General features: G+C 54.9%; 2 protein-coding genes across 17 annotated transcripts in view; one reads left to right on the top strand and one right to left on the bottom strand.

The window, feature by feature from the left end:
- SARM1 (sterile alpha and TIR motif containing 1) overlaps positions 1-11,715 on the bottom strand; it is an 18,615-nt gene extending 6,900 nt beyond the window's left edge. Inside the window, exons 1-7 of the mRNA XM_030862048.3 lie at positions 10,860-11,715; positions 5,847-6,462; positions 3,215-3,427; positions 2,817-2,908; positions 2,464-2,699; positions 500-602; positions 234-423 (exon numbers count right to left, since the gene is read on the bottom strand). Of these exons, the coding sequence (XP_030717908.1) occupies positions 234-423; positions 500-602; positions 2,464-2,699; positions 2,817-2,908; positions 3,215-3,427; positions 5,847-6,462; positions 10,860-11,329 (1,920 nt within the window). The 5' untranslated portion in view covers positions 11,330-11,715. The remainder of the gene's footprint in view (positions 1-233; positions 424-499; positions 603-2,463; positions 2,700-2,816; positions 2,909-3,214; positions 3,428-5,846; positions 6,463-10,859) is intronic.
- VTN (vitronectin) lies at positions 3,221-15,924 on the top strand. 16 transcript variants are annotated; one of them, XM_060291124.1, is made up of 14 exons: positions 3,221-3,614; positions 5,865-6,422; positions 8,017-8,857; positions 9,319-9,463; positions 10,247-10,351; positions 10,877-12,188; positions 13,030-13,153; positions 13,247-13,366; positions 13,443-13,790; positions 13,868-14,007; positions 14,267-14,423; positions 14,590-14,742; positions 15,155-15,505; positions 15,734-15,924. In XM_060291124.1, the coding sequence occupies exons 6-14, from the start codon at positions 11,997-11,999 to the stop codon at positions 15,844-15,846; spliced, it is 1,698 nt and encodes a 565-aa protein (XP_060147107.1). In that variant the 5' UTR covers positions 3,221-3,614; positions 5,865-6,422; positions 8,017-8,857; positions 9,319-9,463; positions 10,247-10,351; positions 10,877-11,996; the 3' UTR covers positions 15,847-15,924. The 16 variants fall into 16 exon arrangements, with proteins under 16 accessions (XP_060147107.1, XP_060147106.1, XP_060147110.1 ...); XM_060291123.1 differs by having other exon boundaries at positions 10,433-12,188; XM_060291127.1 differs by having other exon boundaries at positions 9,319-9,499; positions 12,124-12,188.

The raw sequence follows: 15,924 nt of genomic DNA, 5'->3' as shown, positions 1-15,924 counted from the left end.
AATTCTACGAGGTGAACAGGACAGGTAAGTTACCCCCATTTTGTAGATGAGAAAACTGGGGCTCGGAGAACCTAAGTAAGTTGCTCAAGTCCTATTACAGTCAGAGCCATGGCTCCTGACTTCCAGCTGGGCTATGGAGGTTGCTGGAGTATATGCAGGTGAGAAAGAATGAAACGGGGACCTTGTGCCCTGGGCCACAGGCCAATGCTGGGACCACAGAGGCCAGCACTTACCTTGTGCACCCAGTCCTTGCAGTCGTGGTCCTGCATGCACTTGTCCAGAGCCCCAGCCGACAAAACCAGCACAAAATTGCGGGCACCCATGATACTCTGAATGAGCTTGTCCTCGAACTTGCCCGCTTCCAGCTTCTCCACATCAATGAAGACACTGAAGCCGTGCAGCTGCAGGTGCACCTTCAGGAGGCTGCAAAGAGGTCCTGTGTCACTGCCACGGCCTCCCCACAAGGCCCCAGGCAGCCTGCCTGTCCGCCCCTCCTCACCTGGCGAGCTGGGAGCCCGAGTTCCGGCGGTAGCTGATGAAGACGTCTGGAGTGTCCCCGCAGGGCTTGCAGCCGGTGCAGGGCAGCGGGGAGTGTAGCATTTCTGAAGCAGACAAGAGACGGCTTGGTGAGGGTGGGCCTTCCCCATCATTCACCACGAGGTACATCATCTCCTGCATACCCAGCCCTCTCAGCCCAGCCCAGGCAGGGTGGCTTGCTCCATAAAGGGTCAGAGAGGTGGAGAGATGGGGCCTACACTAGAGCTCCAGACCTGCACAGCCAGCTGCCCACAGGTACTCCAAACCCAAACCATCCCAAATCCTCCCCAGACCCCACTTCTTCCTAGTCTCCCACCAAAGCCAGAAACCTGGATATCAGCCTCAACTCCTGCCTCTCATTCATTCATTCAACAAATACTTACTAAGTGCTTTCTGTGTGCCAGGCAGTATTCTTAGTGCTTGGGATACAGCAATGAACAGAACAAACCCTGCCCTCATGGAGCTGACACTCAATGCTCAGGGTCAGGCACCATGCTCTGTGGATTCTGCCTACCAACATCCTGGACTCCAGCCTCAGGGCCGTCCCTGTGTCCAGGCCCTCAACTCCAGCGTCCTCAGTGGTCTCTCCAGATCCACACCTGCCCAGTCTAATCTTTTTGCCGCAGGCACCAGAGAGCTCTGCTTAAAATCCAAATCTGAGTGTGTCATTGCCCCCACTACAAAGCTGTGCATGGCTCCCTACTCCCTACAGGAGGTGTTTGTAAGCTATTTTTGCTGTAGCACCCTCTTGTTTTTAAAAAATTAAATCTTGGGGATTTATTGGGAGCTGCAATGTAAAAATGATAGAACTTAATCTGCTTTGGTTGAAGCAAAAGAATGGGGCCAAAGCCCAGTCCCTTGTCCCCTGTGGGAGCTTAGTATATACTTATTGAATGCATGCATGCATGAAAAGGACCCATCTTATAATATGCAGACAACAGTCACAGACAACGTTTGTCTCTTTACGAGGTATAAAGGCAGAGGTTGAGATCCCAGTTCTGTCATTTAATGACTTATAACCTTACAAAATGAATTTAAATCTCAGTTTCATCATCTGTAAAATTAACACCCATGATGGAACTGTCCTTTATCTTTGATTATGATGATGGTTACACAGGGGTATACATTCAAAACTGTTCAAACTGGACACTTTTAAGTTAAATTATACCACTTTTATTCTTTAAAAAGTTTTAAAAGCTGACTTTAAAAAAACAACACCCACTGCACAGAATGGATGTAGAGATTAATGAGATAATATCTCATTAATCATAATATCTCATAATCAGGACCTGGCCTCTAGTAATTGACAATAAATGTCAGCCAAATAGTAAATTAGTAAATTAAATTAATAAATCAAGAGAGCTGCTAGAGCCCTAGGATCCACTCTGCTCTCACGACCTCCCTAAAGCACCCATACTTTGTCAGCTGTGGACTAACAGGATAAGCCCTCTGTCTTCCCGCCCACATCCCCTGTACCCAGCCCCCATGCTGTCTCACCTCCACACTTGCATGTACGGCTCCCTCTGCCTGGGCTGCTCTTCCTGCTGCCACCACTCTTTTCCCCACCCCCAACACATCCTTCAAGATCTGGTCAGGCATCCTCCCCTCTCCAAAGCCTAGGCCTGGGTGGACAGGGTAGGTGGTGCTTCCTCTAGGCTCCCACTGGAGTCCTGGGCATGCCAGCTCCTGCAGCCACGTGCCTGTTTATACATCTGCCTTCCTCCCACCCTCCTACCCACCTCAGACTGGGAACTTCTTGAGGGCAAAGTGCAACATATTCATCTGCATCCTCAGAGTCCAGTGCAGCACAGCCTACGTGCTCAATCAACCCGCAGTGAGGCTCTGAGCGCCCCCCCCATGTGTCTCCCCTCACCCCTCCAGGGCAGGGGCAGGGGCAGGGGTAGGGGCCCAGGTGGGCAGGCTGACCTCTGGCGGCCGTGAGGATGCGGGCGCGGTGCACGCCCAGGTGGATGCCACAGTCCTCCAGGAGCTGCTGCTCCGACACTCGGTGCAGCAGGGAGCGGTCCAGGCCGCAGCTGACCAGGCCATACGTGTATTGACGGAAGCGCGGGTCCAGGCTGCCCAGCCAGTCAGCCAGGTTGCTGCGGTCGCATGTAGCGTAGTTGGCGAAGGTCTTGAGCTCTGTGAGCTCCCTAAAGAATCTGCACCCAAGGGAGGAGAGGATGCTGAGATCTTGACTGGGCATTGGCTAGAGGCGGAGGGGGCGTTTAGTTAGACCTGCCTGGGGCGGGGGAGTATGCGGGCTGGAGCCTCCGTACCTCTTGCGGGTGAGGCCTGACTTCATGCCCAGGTCGGTCTGGAGTTCCTCATCCGTGAGCCGCAGAAGCAGGTCTCCATCCACTTGCTGCTCCTGGAGGAGGGGTCAGATGTAAGGAAAGGCTCCCATCCTCAGCATTTGCACCCCACCCAGCACAAGATCAAGAGCAGGGACCTGGAGATGGCGGTGGGAGAGGCGGATGGGACCCAGATGAGAACCGAATGACCCCAAAAAACACTGAGTACAGGCTCCCCACCCCCAAAAGTCCACCCTGGTGCCGCTGGCGTGCTGCGCCGGGATGGGGCGCGGTCGCCTGTGTGCAGGACGCCCCTAGCGGCCACGCGGCCCTCGGGGATGCGCCTGCTCCGACCGCCGGCCGGCGACCCCGTGCGGCTCTACCCGGAAGCTCTCGCAGTACTGGGAGAAGCCGATCTGCTGCAGCCATGTCTGGACCTCGGCTTCCTTCCAGCTGGCCACGCTGGGCAGGATGGGCCGTGGCACCTCCTCGCCCAGCAGTCGCAGCGCGCGCTTCGCCAGCGCCGACGTGGTACCGTTAGTGGAGTAGGAGACGAGGCGTTTCAGGCTCTGGATAGCACCTATGTCGCTGAATACCTGGGGAAGTGCGGAGAGCGTGTCTTGGACCCACCAATTCACCAGCCGCCCCCAAACGTGCCCGGTCCCTTCCCTCGCCTCTTCTCACCGCTGAAAACCCCACCGTCTGCCCTTGCCCTGCCTTCATCCAATAAATCACCAGGTCCTGTGGATTCCCCCTCCAGAAGCTCCTTCAACTCTTGACCAGGTAAGTCGCTCTCATGCCTCCCCTCTACAGCTCCCATCTGCCCTGAAATCAAGTCGAGTTCTCAGTATGGCTGCCAGGCCTGGCACAGTGCAGCCCCTGCCCACCAATCCCCGCTCTACTCCCCCTTCACCAAGCCACCCACCCATGGAGGCTCTCCCACCTCTGGGCCTCACTCAACCTGTGGTGTTTCCAGACGCTTAGTTCTTCTAGCCTGCTTGTGGGAATCCTACTCATCCATTGGATCCAAATTGATTGGCACCTCCAACATGCAGCCTGCTTTGATTGCCCCACAGCTTGGCCCATACCTCCAGTTAGGCCTCGTGCTACACTCTGGATGCTACTGTTGTTAATTGATAGTGCAATTCCTACTGGACTGTAAGCTGAGGTCATGTCTTAGTCACCCCTGGAGTCCCATAACTGGCACACTGCAGGGCACAGAGTGAGGGCTCACTATGTCTATATTGAACTGTGCTCACTTGGCCTTGCTGGGAAAGAGGTGCCAGAGCTGGTGGTCATGGCTGCTGCCAAGACCCACTCCTTGGGGTCCTCACTCCCTACTTCCCTTTAACTCCCTCCTCCCAAAACAGAATGGCCTGTTTTGTAAAGCCAGTCCTCCCATGGCCCAACTCTGGGGTGCAGAGAGGAGAATCAAAAGCTCCTAGAACACTGGACCTTGGAAGAGGCCTCAGAGACCCCCTAACACAACAGTCTCTTCTGCATCTATGGGGACACACGTGATGGGTGACAATCACCTGTGAGACACGCTCCTCTGATGACCCCTGTCCAGCCCCAGATGACCACTGTCGCACAGATAGGGTGGTCCATGCAGTGTGCTGTGTCACTAACCCCCCAAACCTCCAGAGGAATACAAAGGAGGGAGAGTGACATTATTGGATAATCTTAATTCTTTAATATTTAAAAAAATAACACCAGAAACTTCCGATAATTTAACTATTACTAGTCTCACATCCAGGGTAAGAACTGCTGCTGTGGTCCACTCCTTCAGTTTTCCAGAGGTCAAAAGTGAGGCATATAGGGACTTCCCTGGTGGCACAGAGGATAAGACTCCGCGTTCCCAATGCAGGGGGCCACGGTTTGATCCCTGGTCAGTGAACTAGAACCCACATGCATGCCGCAACTGAGAGTTTGCATGCCACAACTAAGGAGCTCACAAGCCACAACTAAGGAGCCTGCCTGCTGCAACTAACACCCAGCGCAACCAAATAAATAAATAGTAAAAAAAAAAAAAAAAAAAAAGAATATCCCACATTAAAAAAAAAAAAAAAGTGAGGCACATAAAGGCCCAGAGAGGGGAAGCCAGGTACCCACAGTCACACAGCAATTTAAAGCAGAGGGCAAAGGCTGCATATCAGGTCCTGAGATTGGGGACCCTTTGGGACTTGGGTGGGAGTTATCTAGTTGACACATGGATGTCCTGCCTCTGTTTACTCCATCTCCTTTTTGGACTCCAGACCCAAATGACAGAATGGCCCACTGGAGCACCCCAGGTTGTCATCCCTCAGGCACTTCAAACTCCATCTGTCCCATTGAACTCACTTTCTCTCCACCCTCAAACTATCTCACCCAGTTCACCTTATCTCAGTAGCACTGTCACCATCCACTGGGTTGTCCAAAGCCAGGAGTATCCTCAGCTGCTCATCTTCCTTCACCCAGCCACCCACCAAGTTCTAACTCTGTCTCTTCAGTACCTCTGGAATCTGCTTCTCTCTGCCTCTGCTGTCATGCCCTGGTCCTCACCTCCACCATCCCAGCTGCCCCCTGCCATGGCCTTCTATCTGACCCCCCTGCCTGCAGCCTCACCCTTGCCTACCCCATCTCCACGCAGCAGTCAGGGTGATCTTTGTAGAACACAGAGATCATGCAGAGATGTATGTCCCCTACATAAAACCTTGGTCTTGCCTTCAAGGCCAGAATGATGGGTCCCTCATCTTTCTCCTTGTTTCACCTCTCATGTGTATTTCAAGTCCTAGTTTTTTGTTTGTTTTTGTTTTCTTTGTTGTTTTGTTTTGTTTTTGGCTGTGCCACCAGCATGCGGGATCTTAGTTCCCTGACCCGAGATCAAACCCGTGTCCCCTACATTGGAAGCGTGGAGTCTTAACGAATGGACCGCCAGGGAAGTTCCTCAAGTCCCAGCTGAATGTCATTTCCTCTGGGGCGCCTTCCCAGTTTCTCTTTAACCCCCTCCCCACCCAACCCCACACCCGCACCCACCTTGGTCTTGCCCTGCAGACTCTTGATGACAGCCTCGGCACAGAGATAGAAAGCCCCGATGCACTGCGCCTCCAAGCGCGACGAGTCAAGCAGCGGCACAAGGCGCTGCAGGTCGTCAGGCCCGCGGCCCTGGCTGGTGTCACTGGCGTCCACCAGGCAGCGGGCGAAGCGGCCGGGGTCCAGTGAGGCCACTAGCGGCTCCACGAGGGCCAGCGTGCCCGAGCGCTCCACCTCGCGCTCCACCTCCTTGTTGGTGGCCAGCACCGCCACGGCGAGGCAGGCGTGCAGTCGGAGCATCTCGTCCTCGGAGAAGGCGAGCGGGAAGAGCCACTCGGCGGCGCGCTTCTCCACCATGCGCCTCTGCGCCGTCTGGCCCCCGTGCAGCGCGCAGTTGGCCAGCGCCAGCGCGCAGTGGCGGAGCAGCGGTGGGTCGGTGCGGCGGCACCAGTACAGCACCGCGTCCAGGCCGCCGGCCGCCACCAGCCGCTGGCACGTCTCCTCCGAGTGCTTGAACATGTGCTCCAAAATGCCGGCCACGCTCCGCGCCAGCTCCACCGGCTCCCGCTCTTTTGCCAGGTTCAGTATCACGCCCAGCCCGATGCGCGCCACTCGGTCCCTGCCGAAGGAAAGCGGGAGGGAGGAAGTGGAGGTGCCGCAGCCCGGGGTGCTTATCTTAACCCTTATGCTTTCTGGGCCTCGCTAGCGTCAAATAGTACATGAGTCTGGTCCTCCCTGCCTCCTCCACCTCCCTCATCTCCTGCCCTGGGACAACCAGACTTCTCTGATTATAAGGGTGCTCCATCCTGGCCACACCCATTTCTTCCCAGACACCCTTCCCTGGAGAATCAGCATGTGTAGTGGTTAAGATTTCTAGCTCTAGAGCAGATCTCCTGGGTCCTGGTTTCTTCTCTACCATTTTCTAGCTGTGGGACCTTGGGTACCTTCCTTTATCTTTATTGGTTTCCTCATCTCATAAATAGGATAAGGTGCATACCCACCCCATAGAGTTATTACGAGAACTAATGTAAAAATGCATTTAAAGTGCTTGGCACAGTTCCTGGCACATAGGAAAGACTCAATAAATGTTCATTTCATCAAAATTCTCTGCACTCTATGCTGTGTGACTGGGGTGTATTTATTCATTCATTCAAAACACCATTTATTGAGGACTTACTGTGTGCCAGGCACTGCAGTAGGGGCTGAAGTTAAACAGTGCCTAAGAGAGACTGGAGCTAATAACAGCTAATATGGAGACAAACAGTAAGCAAGTAAGCAGTGAATGAACAGGATAATAGTTATCTGACCAAAACGATAGCAAAACCAGGTGCTGTGATGGAGAGTGCCTGGGCGGAGGGATATGTCTGAGGAAGTGACATCTGCGAGTTAAATGTCCAGAGACCCCTGCTTGCCAGTATCTGGAAGGAGAGCATAACAGGCAGAGAGAACAGCAAGGACAAAAGCCCCGAGGGCTGATGAGCTTGGCACGTTCCAGGAAAAGAAAGAAAGCCAGAGATGTTTGCAATGTCTAAAACAAACAAGGAAAAGTATAAAATCAACGAGGGACTCATATATAGAATATATAAATACATATTCAAATGAACAAGCAAAAGGCAGTAAATCCAACAGAAAAGGGGCGAAGGACACAAATGGGCAATTTATCAAAGGAAATTCGAAACGTTAACAAGCAAATAGAGATACTCTAATTCATTAGTAATCAGAGAAATAAAAATTAAACCAGCTATCACTTTACACCCATTAAATGGGCAAAAAGCAGAAGCTACTTCAAGTGGTTGAGGTGGAAGTTTCAAGGGAAGAGTGAGGAAAGAGTTCCTGGGGGCCGTTTGAGCCATCTCAAAGCATTTGGACTTCATCTTGATGGCAAATGGGGAGTCACTGAAGGGCTTCAGGAAGGGGAGTGACCTGGTTAACACATAGGTTTTAGGAAACTCGCTCTGGCTGCTGTGGGGAGGACAGGTCAAAGGGAGAGAGCTTGGAGGCCAAGAGAGGAGACAGGAGAGTTGCCACACTCCAGGCAGAGGTGAAAGTGTCCTGTCTTCCTGACCTCCACCAGTGATGTCCCTCAAAGACTTATAGGCCCAGCCAGCTATGGAGTCCTTGCCCAGTGAGCACCACAGTGACCACAGTGCTTATGACTTTGTGTCCACTGCAGGGCCCAGGTGAGCCCAGAACATGGCCTGAGGCCAGGACAGCTTTGCTGAGCTGATCACTGAACTTCTCTGTAGCCCAAAGGAACAGATGGGTTCTAATCATCCACTCGGGCAGACGGCACTGCAATTGTTCCTTTAACCAAGGAGAAAGCCAAGGCTCAGAGAGGTTACATGGCATGCCCAGGTTACACAGCTGGTGAGAGGCATAGCTGGGATTTGAACTCACATCTGTCTGTCTCCAGGGCTCAAGATCCTTTGTCTGCACTCTGTGCTTCCAGAACAATCCGACTATATATACTCCAAGAAGATCAGAACCAGGAAGTGCTTAAGAAGTCATCTAATCCAACAACACCCCGCCTGAGGCTCCATGAAGGGAAGGGCATGTTCAGGAACATCAATTCAGAAAGAGGACTTTATTCACATTTCTTTTTTTTTTTTTTTTTGGCCGCGAGGCTTGCAGGATCTCAGTTCCCCGACCAGGGATCAAACCCAGGCCATGGCAGTGAAAGCCCGGAATCCTAACCACTAGGCCACCAGGGAACTGTGCAATTGTGCATTTCTTGAACCCCAGCCCTCACCTTTCCCTATGCACTTGGCACCTTTATAGAGTTGAACTCTGTGCTAGTTGTGACATTTATTCACTCAATTCTACAGTCTGAGAGGCTGTGGGTCTGGGATCAAATCACAGCTCCGAAAGAGGGGTAGATTGTCCATATATAAGCCTGTATATGTAATATACACATATATGCAAGTGCTTGTATATGCAGAGACTCTCTCTGGAAAGACGTACAAGAAACTTGTTTCACCGGTTTGCCTCCAGTGAACAGAAAGAAGAACGTTTAAGTGTGTATCTTTTTTGTACTTTGCACTTGAATTTATGTGCAATAGTTGTTTTTTTTTTTTTTCCTTTTTCTTTCTTTCTTTTAAAAACCTGTAGCCTCCACTTATTCACTGTGTATTCTTGGGAAAGCCATTTAACCTCATTATGGTCTCCTGAAGGGGGCAGGCTGTGACTTTAGAGGGCTAGCAGTAAGAGAGTGTGGTGGGACCAGGCTCAGAGCGCCCTTCCCTGATGGGCTTCTCCTGGTATTCGAGGGTCAGTGGAGCTGTGACCTAGGCTCCTGGGCAGTGAGTGTGGCAGCACCCAGGGAAGAAGAGAGCTGCAGGAAAGGGAATGGCAAAAGGAGTGGGTGCACTGATGGAAGAACCTTCTTTATGAGGAAGTTGGTTGGTGGAGGAAGGAAAAAATTTCATAGACACAAATTCTCAGTGTGTCATCACCCTCTTCCCTTCTTGCCTTCCAGCCTCCTCTCGGAGCAGTGCAGAGGTGTGGGGAGATTATGCCTTTCTCTGGAAGGATTTTGATCGGGACCTGGCTCGCTGGGTTCTGTCCTTGGTCCTGAAGTGATGCCAACACCAGCACGTTGTTTCTTGGGACCAGAGACATGGGTTAGTGCGCCTCCTTTCTCAGTAATTCTGAACCAGGTGAGGATTGTTATTTTCAACCTTGAAAAGTATCAGTTCTATTTGCATCTTGCAGCTCTCCTCTTCTTAGGGTGCTGGCTACACCCATTCTCCAGGAGTTCTAGTTATAGCTGCCCTATCCCACATACCAGGCCTACAGGACACGCCCTTCAGTGCTAGCCCACCACATCCAGTGAGCACCCACTCCATTTGCTAGCCCTCCACATTCACAGCCCATCCCCAACAGGACACCTGTTGTTAGATAGAAGATTAATGACTTACTGAACAAGCAGAATCCTAACTGGGCCTCCCAACTTAAATTGCTTCATTCATGCACTTTTGAAAGTTGTATCATTTCCACCATCCACAAGCTTATCTTTACTTTTTGAAAAGGGCAAGGAAAACGCCCCTAATCCATGCCCATCACACCGTTGAGAGCTTCATAAATGGAAAGTGGCCCTTCCAAAACCCTTCTAAACCTGAAGGGCCCGAGAATTCAGCATGAGACTGGAGTGTGACAGCCTGGTCTCCTCTGGCATTAGAGGCGCAAGGAAGTGGGTCAGTGGTCCTCATATTCCAGGGGAGATCCCAAGAGGCAGGGAAGCATAGCAACCAGCCTTCAGTTGGACCCCACCTACTGTATCTTGGCACGTGTGGGGAAGATGTAGGGAACACATACTCTGGCCCCTGCCTAGCTCCACACCTCAGTTTTCTCTTCCCCCACCATCCATCCCAACTGAAAACACCCATCGTGTTTCCCATGAGCAGGCACAGCATGAGATCATGTCTGTCCTGTTACATGAAGCAAAATGAAAAAGGAGGAAGCAGGAAGTGGACTGCTGGGGGTGGCATGAAGGCAGCAGGTAACCTTAGGTAAGCACTCATTTCAGCCTGGGGGAAGAGGAAAGGGGTCCCCCCTCCTATTTTCTGAGCAATGTTCTCTTTCTCTTTTAGTGGGAGTGAGACGGTATGGCAGAGAGAAGGTAGCACGGAAGGATATCCAGGCCCATCGGGAGGAGGGCTGTGGGTTTAGAGGGCTTGGGCAATGGGATCCCAGCTCCATCCTCAGAACCAGGGACAGATTCCTGTCCTGCTACTCCATTCCTCCCCTCTCTCATTTCTCACCCCACCAGCTCTGGGAGTGAATCCTGGCTGCACCATTAGTTCACTGTGTGACGCTGGGCAAGTCACTAAACTTTCCCAGGGCTCAGTTTCCTCATCTGTAAAATGGACACTCTGGTCCCCAACAGGGATATAATGCAGGGGTTTGTGAGGTGAGGCAGGAAAGGCACCGTGCGAGGCACACGGGAGACCGAGGCACTCGACCGCCCTTGCGACCCTACACCACGCGGCGCTCTCCGCCCCAGCCCGGCCCCCTCACCGGTTCTCTGCCACCAGGATCTGCTCCAGCAGGCGGGCAGCCTGCACGCGCGTCTCCAGCTCCGGCGCCTGGAGCAGGCGCAGCAGCAGGTCCAGACCACCGTCCAGGCGGATGGCGTCGCACAGACCCTGGGCTACCTCGCGGCCCATGGCTGGTAGCAGCCAGGCCTCCTCCACCAGCTGGAAGACCTCGGCTAGGCTGGCTCCCACGGCCCGCACGCCGCCCGCCTGCTTCAGAGCCGACAGCGCCTGCTGCAGCTCGGGCAGCGCGCGCTCCAGGGCGCCCTGCACCTCGGTGCTCGCCCCTGGCGACACCTCGCGGGGCCCGCGGCTGCCCGCCGCCCACCACGGCCCAGCGCAGCCGCTCCCGTCCGGCCCCGGCACCGCTAGCCGCTCGGCGCCCGACCGTGGGCCCGACATGGCGAAGAAGCGGCACAGCTTGTAGGCGGAGAGAAGCAGCGTCAGGACCATGGGCACGGGGTTTCAGGGGACATCCCTGGAGAGGCGGGGCCGGGCGGAGCGACCCAGACCTTGGGAAAAGGAGGAACCAAGAGGGGACCAGGGGGAAGATGATGCAAGAGGGAGGGTGGAGAGAAGGGTAACAGGCAAGGGCACCGACCAGAAGTTTGGGGGAGGGGTGAGGGCAGGATATAGGACGAAGAAGTTGGGGAAGGGGATGCAGGCCCAGATGCAGGGGACAGGCGGGAGGAGAGAGCGGGAAGGCGAGGAACGGACCCAGGGGCCAGAGGGTCTAGAAAGCAGCAACCAGAACAAAGAGCGGTTCCAGTCTCGCCTAGGTTCGCAGGGATGCTCTGCAGGAGCCCCGCCCCTGAGAAGCTGTGGTCGGGGAGCCGACGCCCCGCCTGTCGGTCTCGCGGGGCTCCTCCCTTGCCGCCTGCGTAGCCCCACTCCCAAGTCTTCTCCAGCTACGCCCACACGCTGGCTGGGCCTCTCCCCCTAGTCACGTTCCCTGCCTCCTATACTGGTGGCAGGGGAAGGAGGTGGGAGGCGGAAGGACTGCTTCGGTTTTACGTTGGAGACACTGGGATGACACTGGAATGTGAGGGCAACACGGTTGAGTGTGCCTTTGCCCTACTAGTGGTTAATGCAATCATAATAGCAACGCTTGAGACGCTTTATGCCTGTTTCTCAAGTAAGTCTTACATCGTGCCTACGAGGTAGCAATTACTGCTCCCATTTAACAGCTGAACCGACTGAGGTCCATGGAGAAGCTTCTCCAAAGTCACACTCCCCTCTGATTATAGAACAGAAAAAAAGCATCGGAATCTCTGAGGATCACTCCCTCCAGGTGGTGGGAGGACTTCCAGAGGTATGTGAACCCCTGAAAGTGGGCACAAAATCAGGCGTTGTGTGCCAGTGAGCATTTTCTAGGTAGAGGGATCCTATTTCTCACTGGAGCCTAGAAGTGTGGGGAACTGGGCCGCTTGTTACCGATGGGGGAGGATGAGGGTGGGGACAGGGAGTGGCCTGTTGAGAAGCAGTAAATTAGTGGAAGACTCAGGAATCACATCCAGTCCAAAGGGTTAATATTCACCCAACTTACCGTGCTGTGAAGACCAGCTTGGGGACATCAATGCACCCTGGAGATGAACCCAGAAATGAAACTTTGTTCTTTTATGATAAAAAAAGTGTCCCCAGCTCCTACCCCCTCTTTCACCGCCCTAAATACACAAGGGGTGGGTGAACCACCCAGCCAGGGATGTGCCTGATCAAACAGGTCACAGGTCAATAACCACTAATGGAGAATGAAGTTGGAGCTACTCCAGGAGTTGGGCATTTTGTCTGCTTTAGCTCCCAACACCCTGTGAGGCGAGTATGATTAGTCTCATTTCGCCAAAAAAAAAGAACTAAGGCAGGTAAAGCAGTTTGCCCCAAGGTCCCACAGCCCGTGAGCGGCAGAGTGGGACTTCTTTCTGCCCTCCAGATTCACTGTGCTAGTGCACTTCAGAGATGCCCCGGAGCTTGGTAAGGATCCTATTCACAGCTCTCCCAGGCCCGGAGTTCCAGGAACATGACCCTCTGCTGCAACAGCCTCTGGGGTCGGGTCACTGGGGGCTGGGCTGGGGGTTGAGCAAACAGAGCAGTAGAAAAGGCAGCTCCTCTTCTCTGGTTCCCCTCCTCCTTGTCTTGCCACTCCCTCCCTTCGTCAGGCATCAGAGCAGAGACCGCAGAGAACCTACTTCACCAGGCTCGAGGCTGGAGGCCCCGCCATGGCATCCCCAAGGCCCCTTCTGATGCTGGCCCTGCTGGCGTGGGTGGTTCTGGCTGACCAAGGTGCTGGAGGGTGTTGGTGGCCATTTGGGTCAATGTCGGGTGGGCAAGGGTGGTCTGGGCTTGGCCGTGCCAACTGATACCCCCTCCCCACAGAGTCGTGCAAGGGCCGCTGCACTGAGGGCTTCAACTCCGACAGGAAGTGTCAGTGTGACGAGCTCTGCTCTTACTACCAGAGCTGCTGCTCCGACTACGTGGTCGAGTGCAAGCCCCAAGGTGCGTTCAGAGTGGCTGGGCGGGCCTGGGGTCCCCTCTGCAGCTGGAGACTCACTACCACCCTCCCCGCCTGCAGTGACTCGTGGGGATGTATTCACTCTGCCAGAAGACGAGTACAGCTTCCACGACTACCGCGAGGAGACCAGATCTAATACCAGCGTCCAGGCACAGCCAGAGAGCCCCACCCAGACCTTTGTCCGGCAGGCCGGGCCTGAAGAGACTACTGAGCAGACACCTGTTCTGAACCCTGAGGAAGAAGCCCCAGGACCTGGGCGGGAGAACTCAGAGCCTGAAGTGGGGACCGTCATGCCCGAGACTGATAATCTAGGGATCTCCGAGTCCCCAGCAGAGGAAGAGCAGTGCAGTGGGAAGCCCTTCGACGCCTTCACCAACCTCAAGAATGGTTCCCTCTTTGCCTTCCGAGGTGACCTGAGGGGCAGGTTATTGGGGTGGGGGTCTGCCCCAGGAGCATCCTCCCTCACACAGCCTCCCTCCCTCTAGGGCTCTACTGCTATGAGCTGGATGAAAAGGCAGTGAGGCCTGGGTACCCCAAGCTCATCCGCGATGTCTGGGGCATCGAGGGTCCCATTGATGCTGCCTTCACCCGCATCAACTGTCAGGGGAAGACCTACCTCTTCAAGGTGCCAGACCCAGGGGCTGTGGGTCAGGGCCGAGCGTATCTAGGCAGAGGTTGAGGGCTGCTGTGCCCAGGATCAAAGTAGGCAAGAAGGCTGGATTCTGGCCTGTGGTCCCTGGCTGGGGCTCTGTGAGGACACAGAAGCCCAAGACTCCAGGTCCTGGGTGACAAGCCTGGAACTAGGGCTGCTGCCTTGGGCGGGGACTCTGCCTCTGTGCACAGCCAACTGCCTCCTCACCCTCTTCTCCTTCCCGACCCCTTAGGGTAGTCAGTACTGGCGCTTTGAGGATGGTGTCCTGGACCCCGATTTCCCCCGCAACATCTCTGAAGGCTTCAGGGGCATTCCGGACAACGTGGACGCAGCCTTGGCCCTCCCCGCTCATAGCTACAGTGGCCGGGAGCGCGTCTACTTCTTCAAGGGTACTCGGGAGGCGGGAGGCAGGGTGCGCACGCGCTGCAGCAGTCTTGGTCTCCTTTAAACTTCGCTGGCGACAGGCCTCAGATTATCCCCACCCCCGTTGCCAGGAGCTCCTAACTTCCGCAGCCTCTGGGCTTTGCAGCCTTGCTCATGGCCACCCTTCCCCAGGGAGACAGTACTGGGAGTACGAGTTCCAGCAGCAGCCCAGCCAAGAGGAGTGCGAAGGCAGCTCCCAGTCGGCCGTGTTCGAACACTTTGCTCTGCTGCAGCGGGACAGCTGGGAGGACATCTTCAGACTTCTCTTCTGGGGCAGTTCCTCTGGTACAGAGGGAGGGCAACTCTTGCGTCCCCATCCAGAGGGCTGGGATCCCCCAGGGTAGAGGTAGGGCTGAGCTGGCCTGAGGGGCTGTGACTGTGCATCTATCAGTCAAAAGCTGTTTGCTCAGGCCAGACTTTGCTTCTGTTGACCTTTGTAGGGGAGGCCTGCCTCCACCCGGACCCCACACCTTGGACTTTGCCTAGCACAGCCAAGAGCACAGCCAGCAGAAGGCGGAGCTGTAGCTGAGGCAACCGGGGAGGGATATGGTGGAGGGAGGCCAGGGGAAAGCGTATTGAACAGGTAGTCGGAAGGCTGGGATGCTGGGCTCTGCCATTAACTTGCTGTGTGTCCTTGGACAAGGCATAGCCCGTCCTTGACCTCCAGGGCTCCCCATTAACCCCTTCCTTGCCACAGGTGGTGCTGGAAAGCCCAGGTTCATCAGCCGGGACTGGCATGGTTTGCCTGGACAAGTGGACGCGGCCATGGCTGGCCACATCTACATCTCAGGCTCAGCTCCCCGCTCCTCTCGGACCAAGATGACCAAGTCTGCGCGTCGCAATCGTAAACGCTACCGCTCGCGCCATGGCCGTCGCCGTGGCCGCAGACGCAGCCAGAACTCCTACCGGCAATCTCATTCCACCTGGCTGTCCTGGTTCTCCAGTGAGGAGTTGGGCCTGGGAGACTATAACTATAATAACTACGAGATGGACTGGCTTTTGCCTGCCAACTGTGAGCCCACCCAGAGCGTCTACTTCTTCTCAGGAGGTGGGAGCCCTCGCCAACCCTGTAGCTGGTCTAGCTGGGTCATCCCTGCTGTCCCTGGTCCTCATGGGCTGAACACAGCCCTTGAGTGGTGACTCCAAAATGCCAGGCCGGGAGTCCTCTGGTGCATTGTGGATGTTCACTTACCCTTCCAGGAGAGACCCAGGTCTTAGGGCAGGATGGGCAGGGCCAGGCAGGGTCTCATGCACCCTCTCCCAACCTCTCTTCCAGACAAGTACTACCGAGTGAACCTTCGCACACGGCGAGTGGATGCTGTGATCCCTCCCTACCCACGCTCCATCGCCCAGTACTGGCTGGGCTGCTCAGTCCCTGCCCAGGAGTAGGAGTCCGAGTCCAAACAGCTGGGCCTCTGCTGCTCCCTCCTCCAACATCCTCCTCCCAGCTCAATAAAGATCCCTTGG

Source organism: Globicephala melas, chromosome 20 (genome assembly GCF_963455315.2).
Source record: "Globicephala melas chromosome 20, mGloMel1.2, whole genome shotgun sequence".
NCBI classification, from domain to species: domain Eukaryota; kingdom Metazoa; phylum Chordata; class Mammalia; order Artiodactyla; family Delphinidae; genus Globicephala; species Globicephala melas.
The sequence above is the reverse complement of the archived record's forward strand: the minus strand, read 5'-3'. Positions and strand labels throughout refer to the sequence as shown.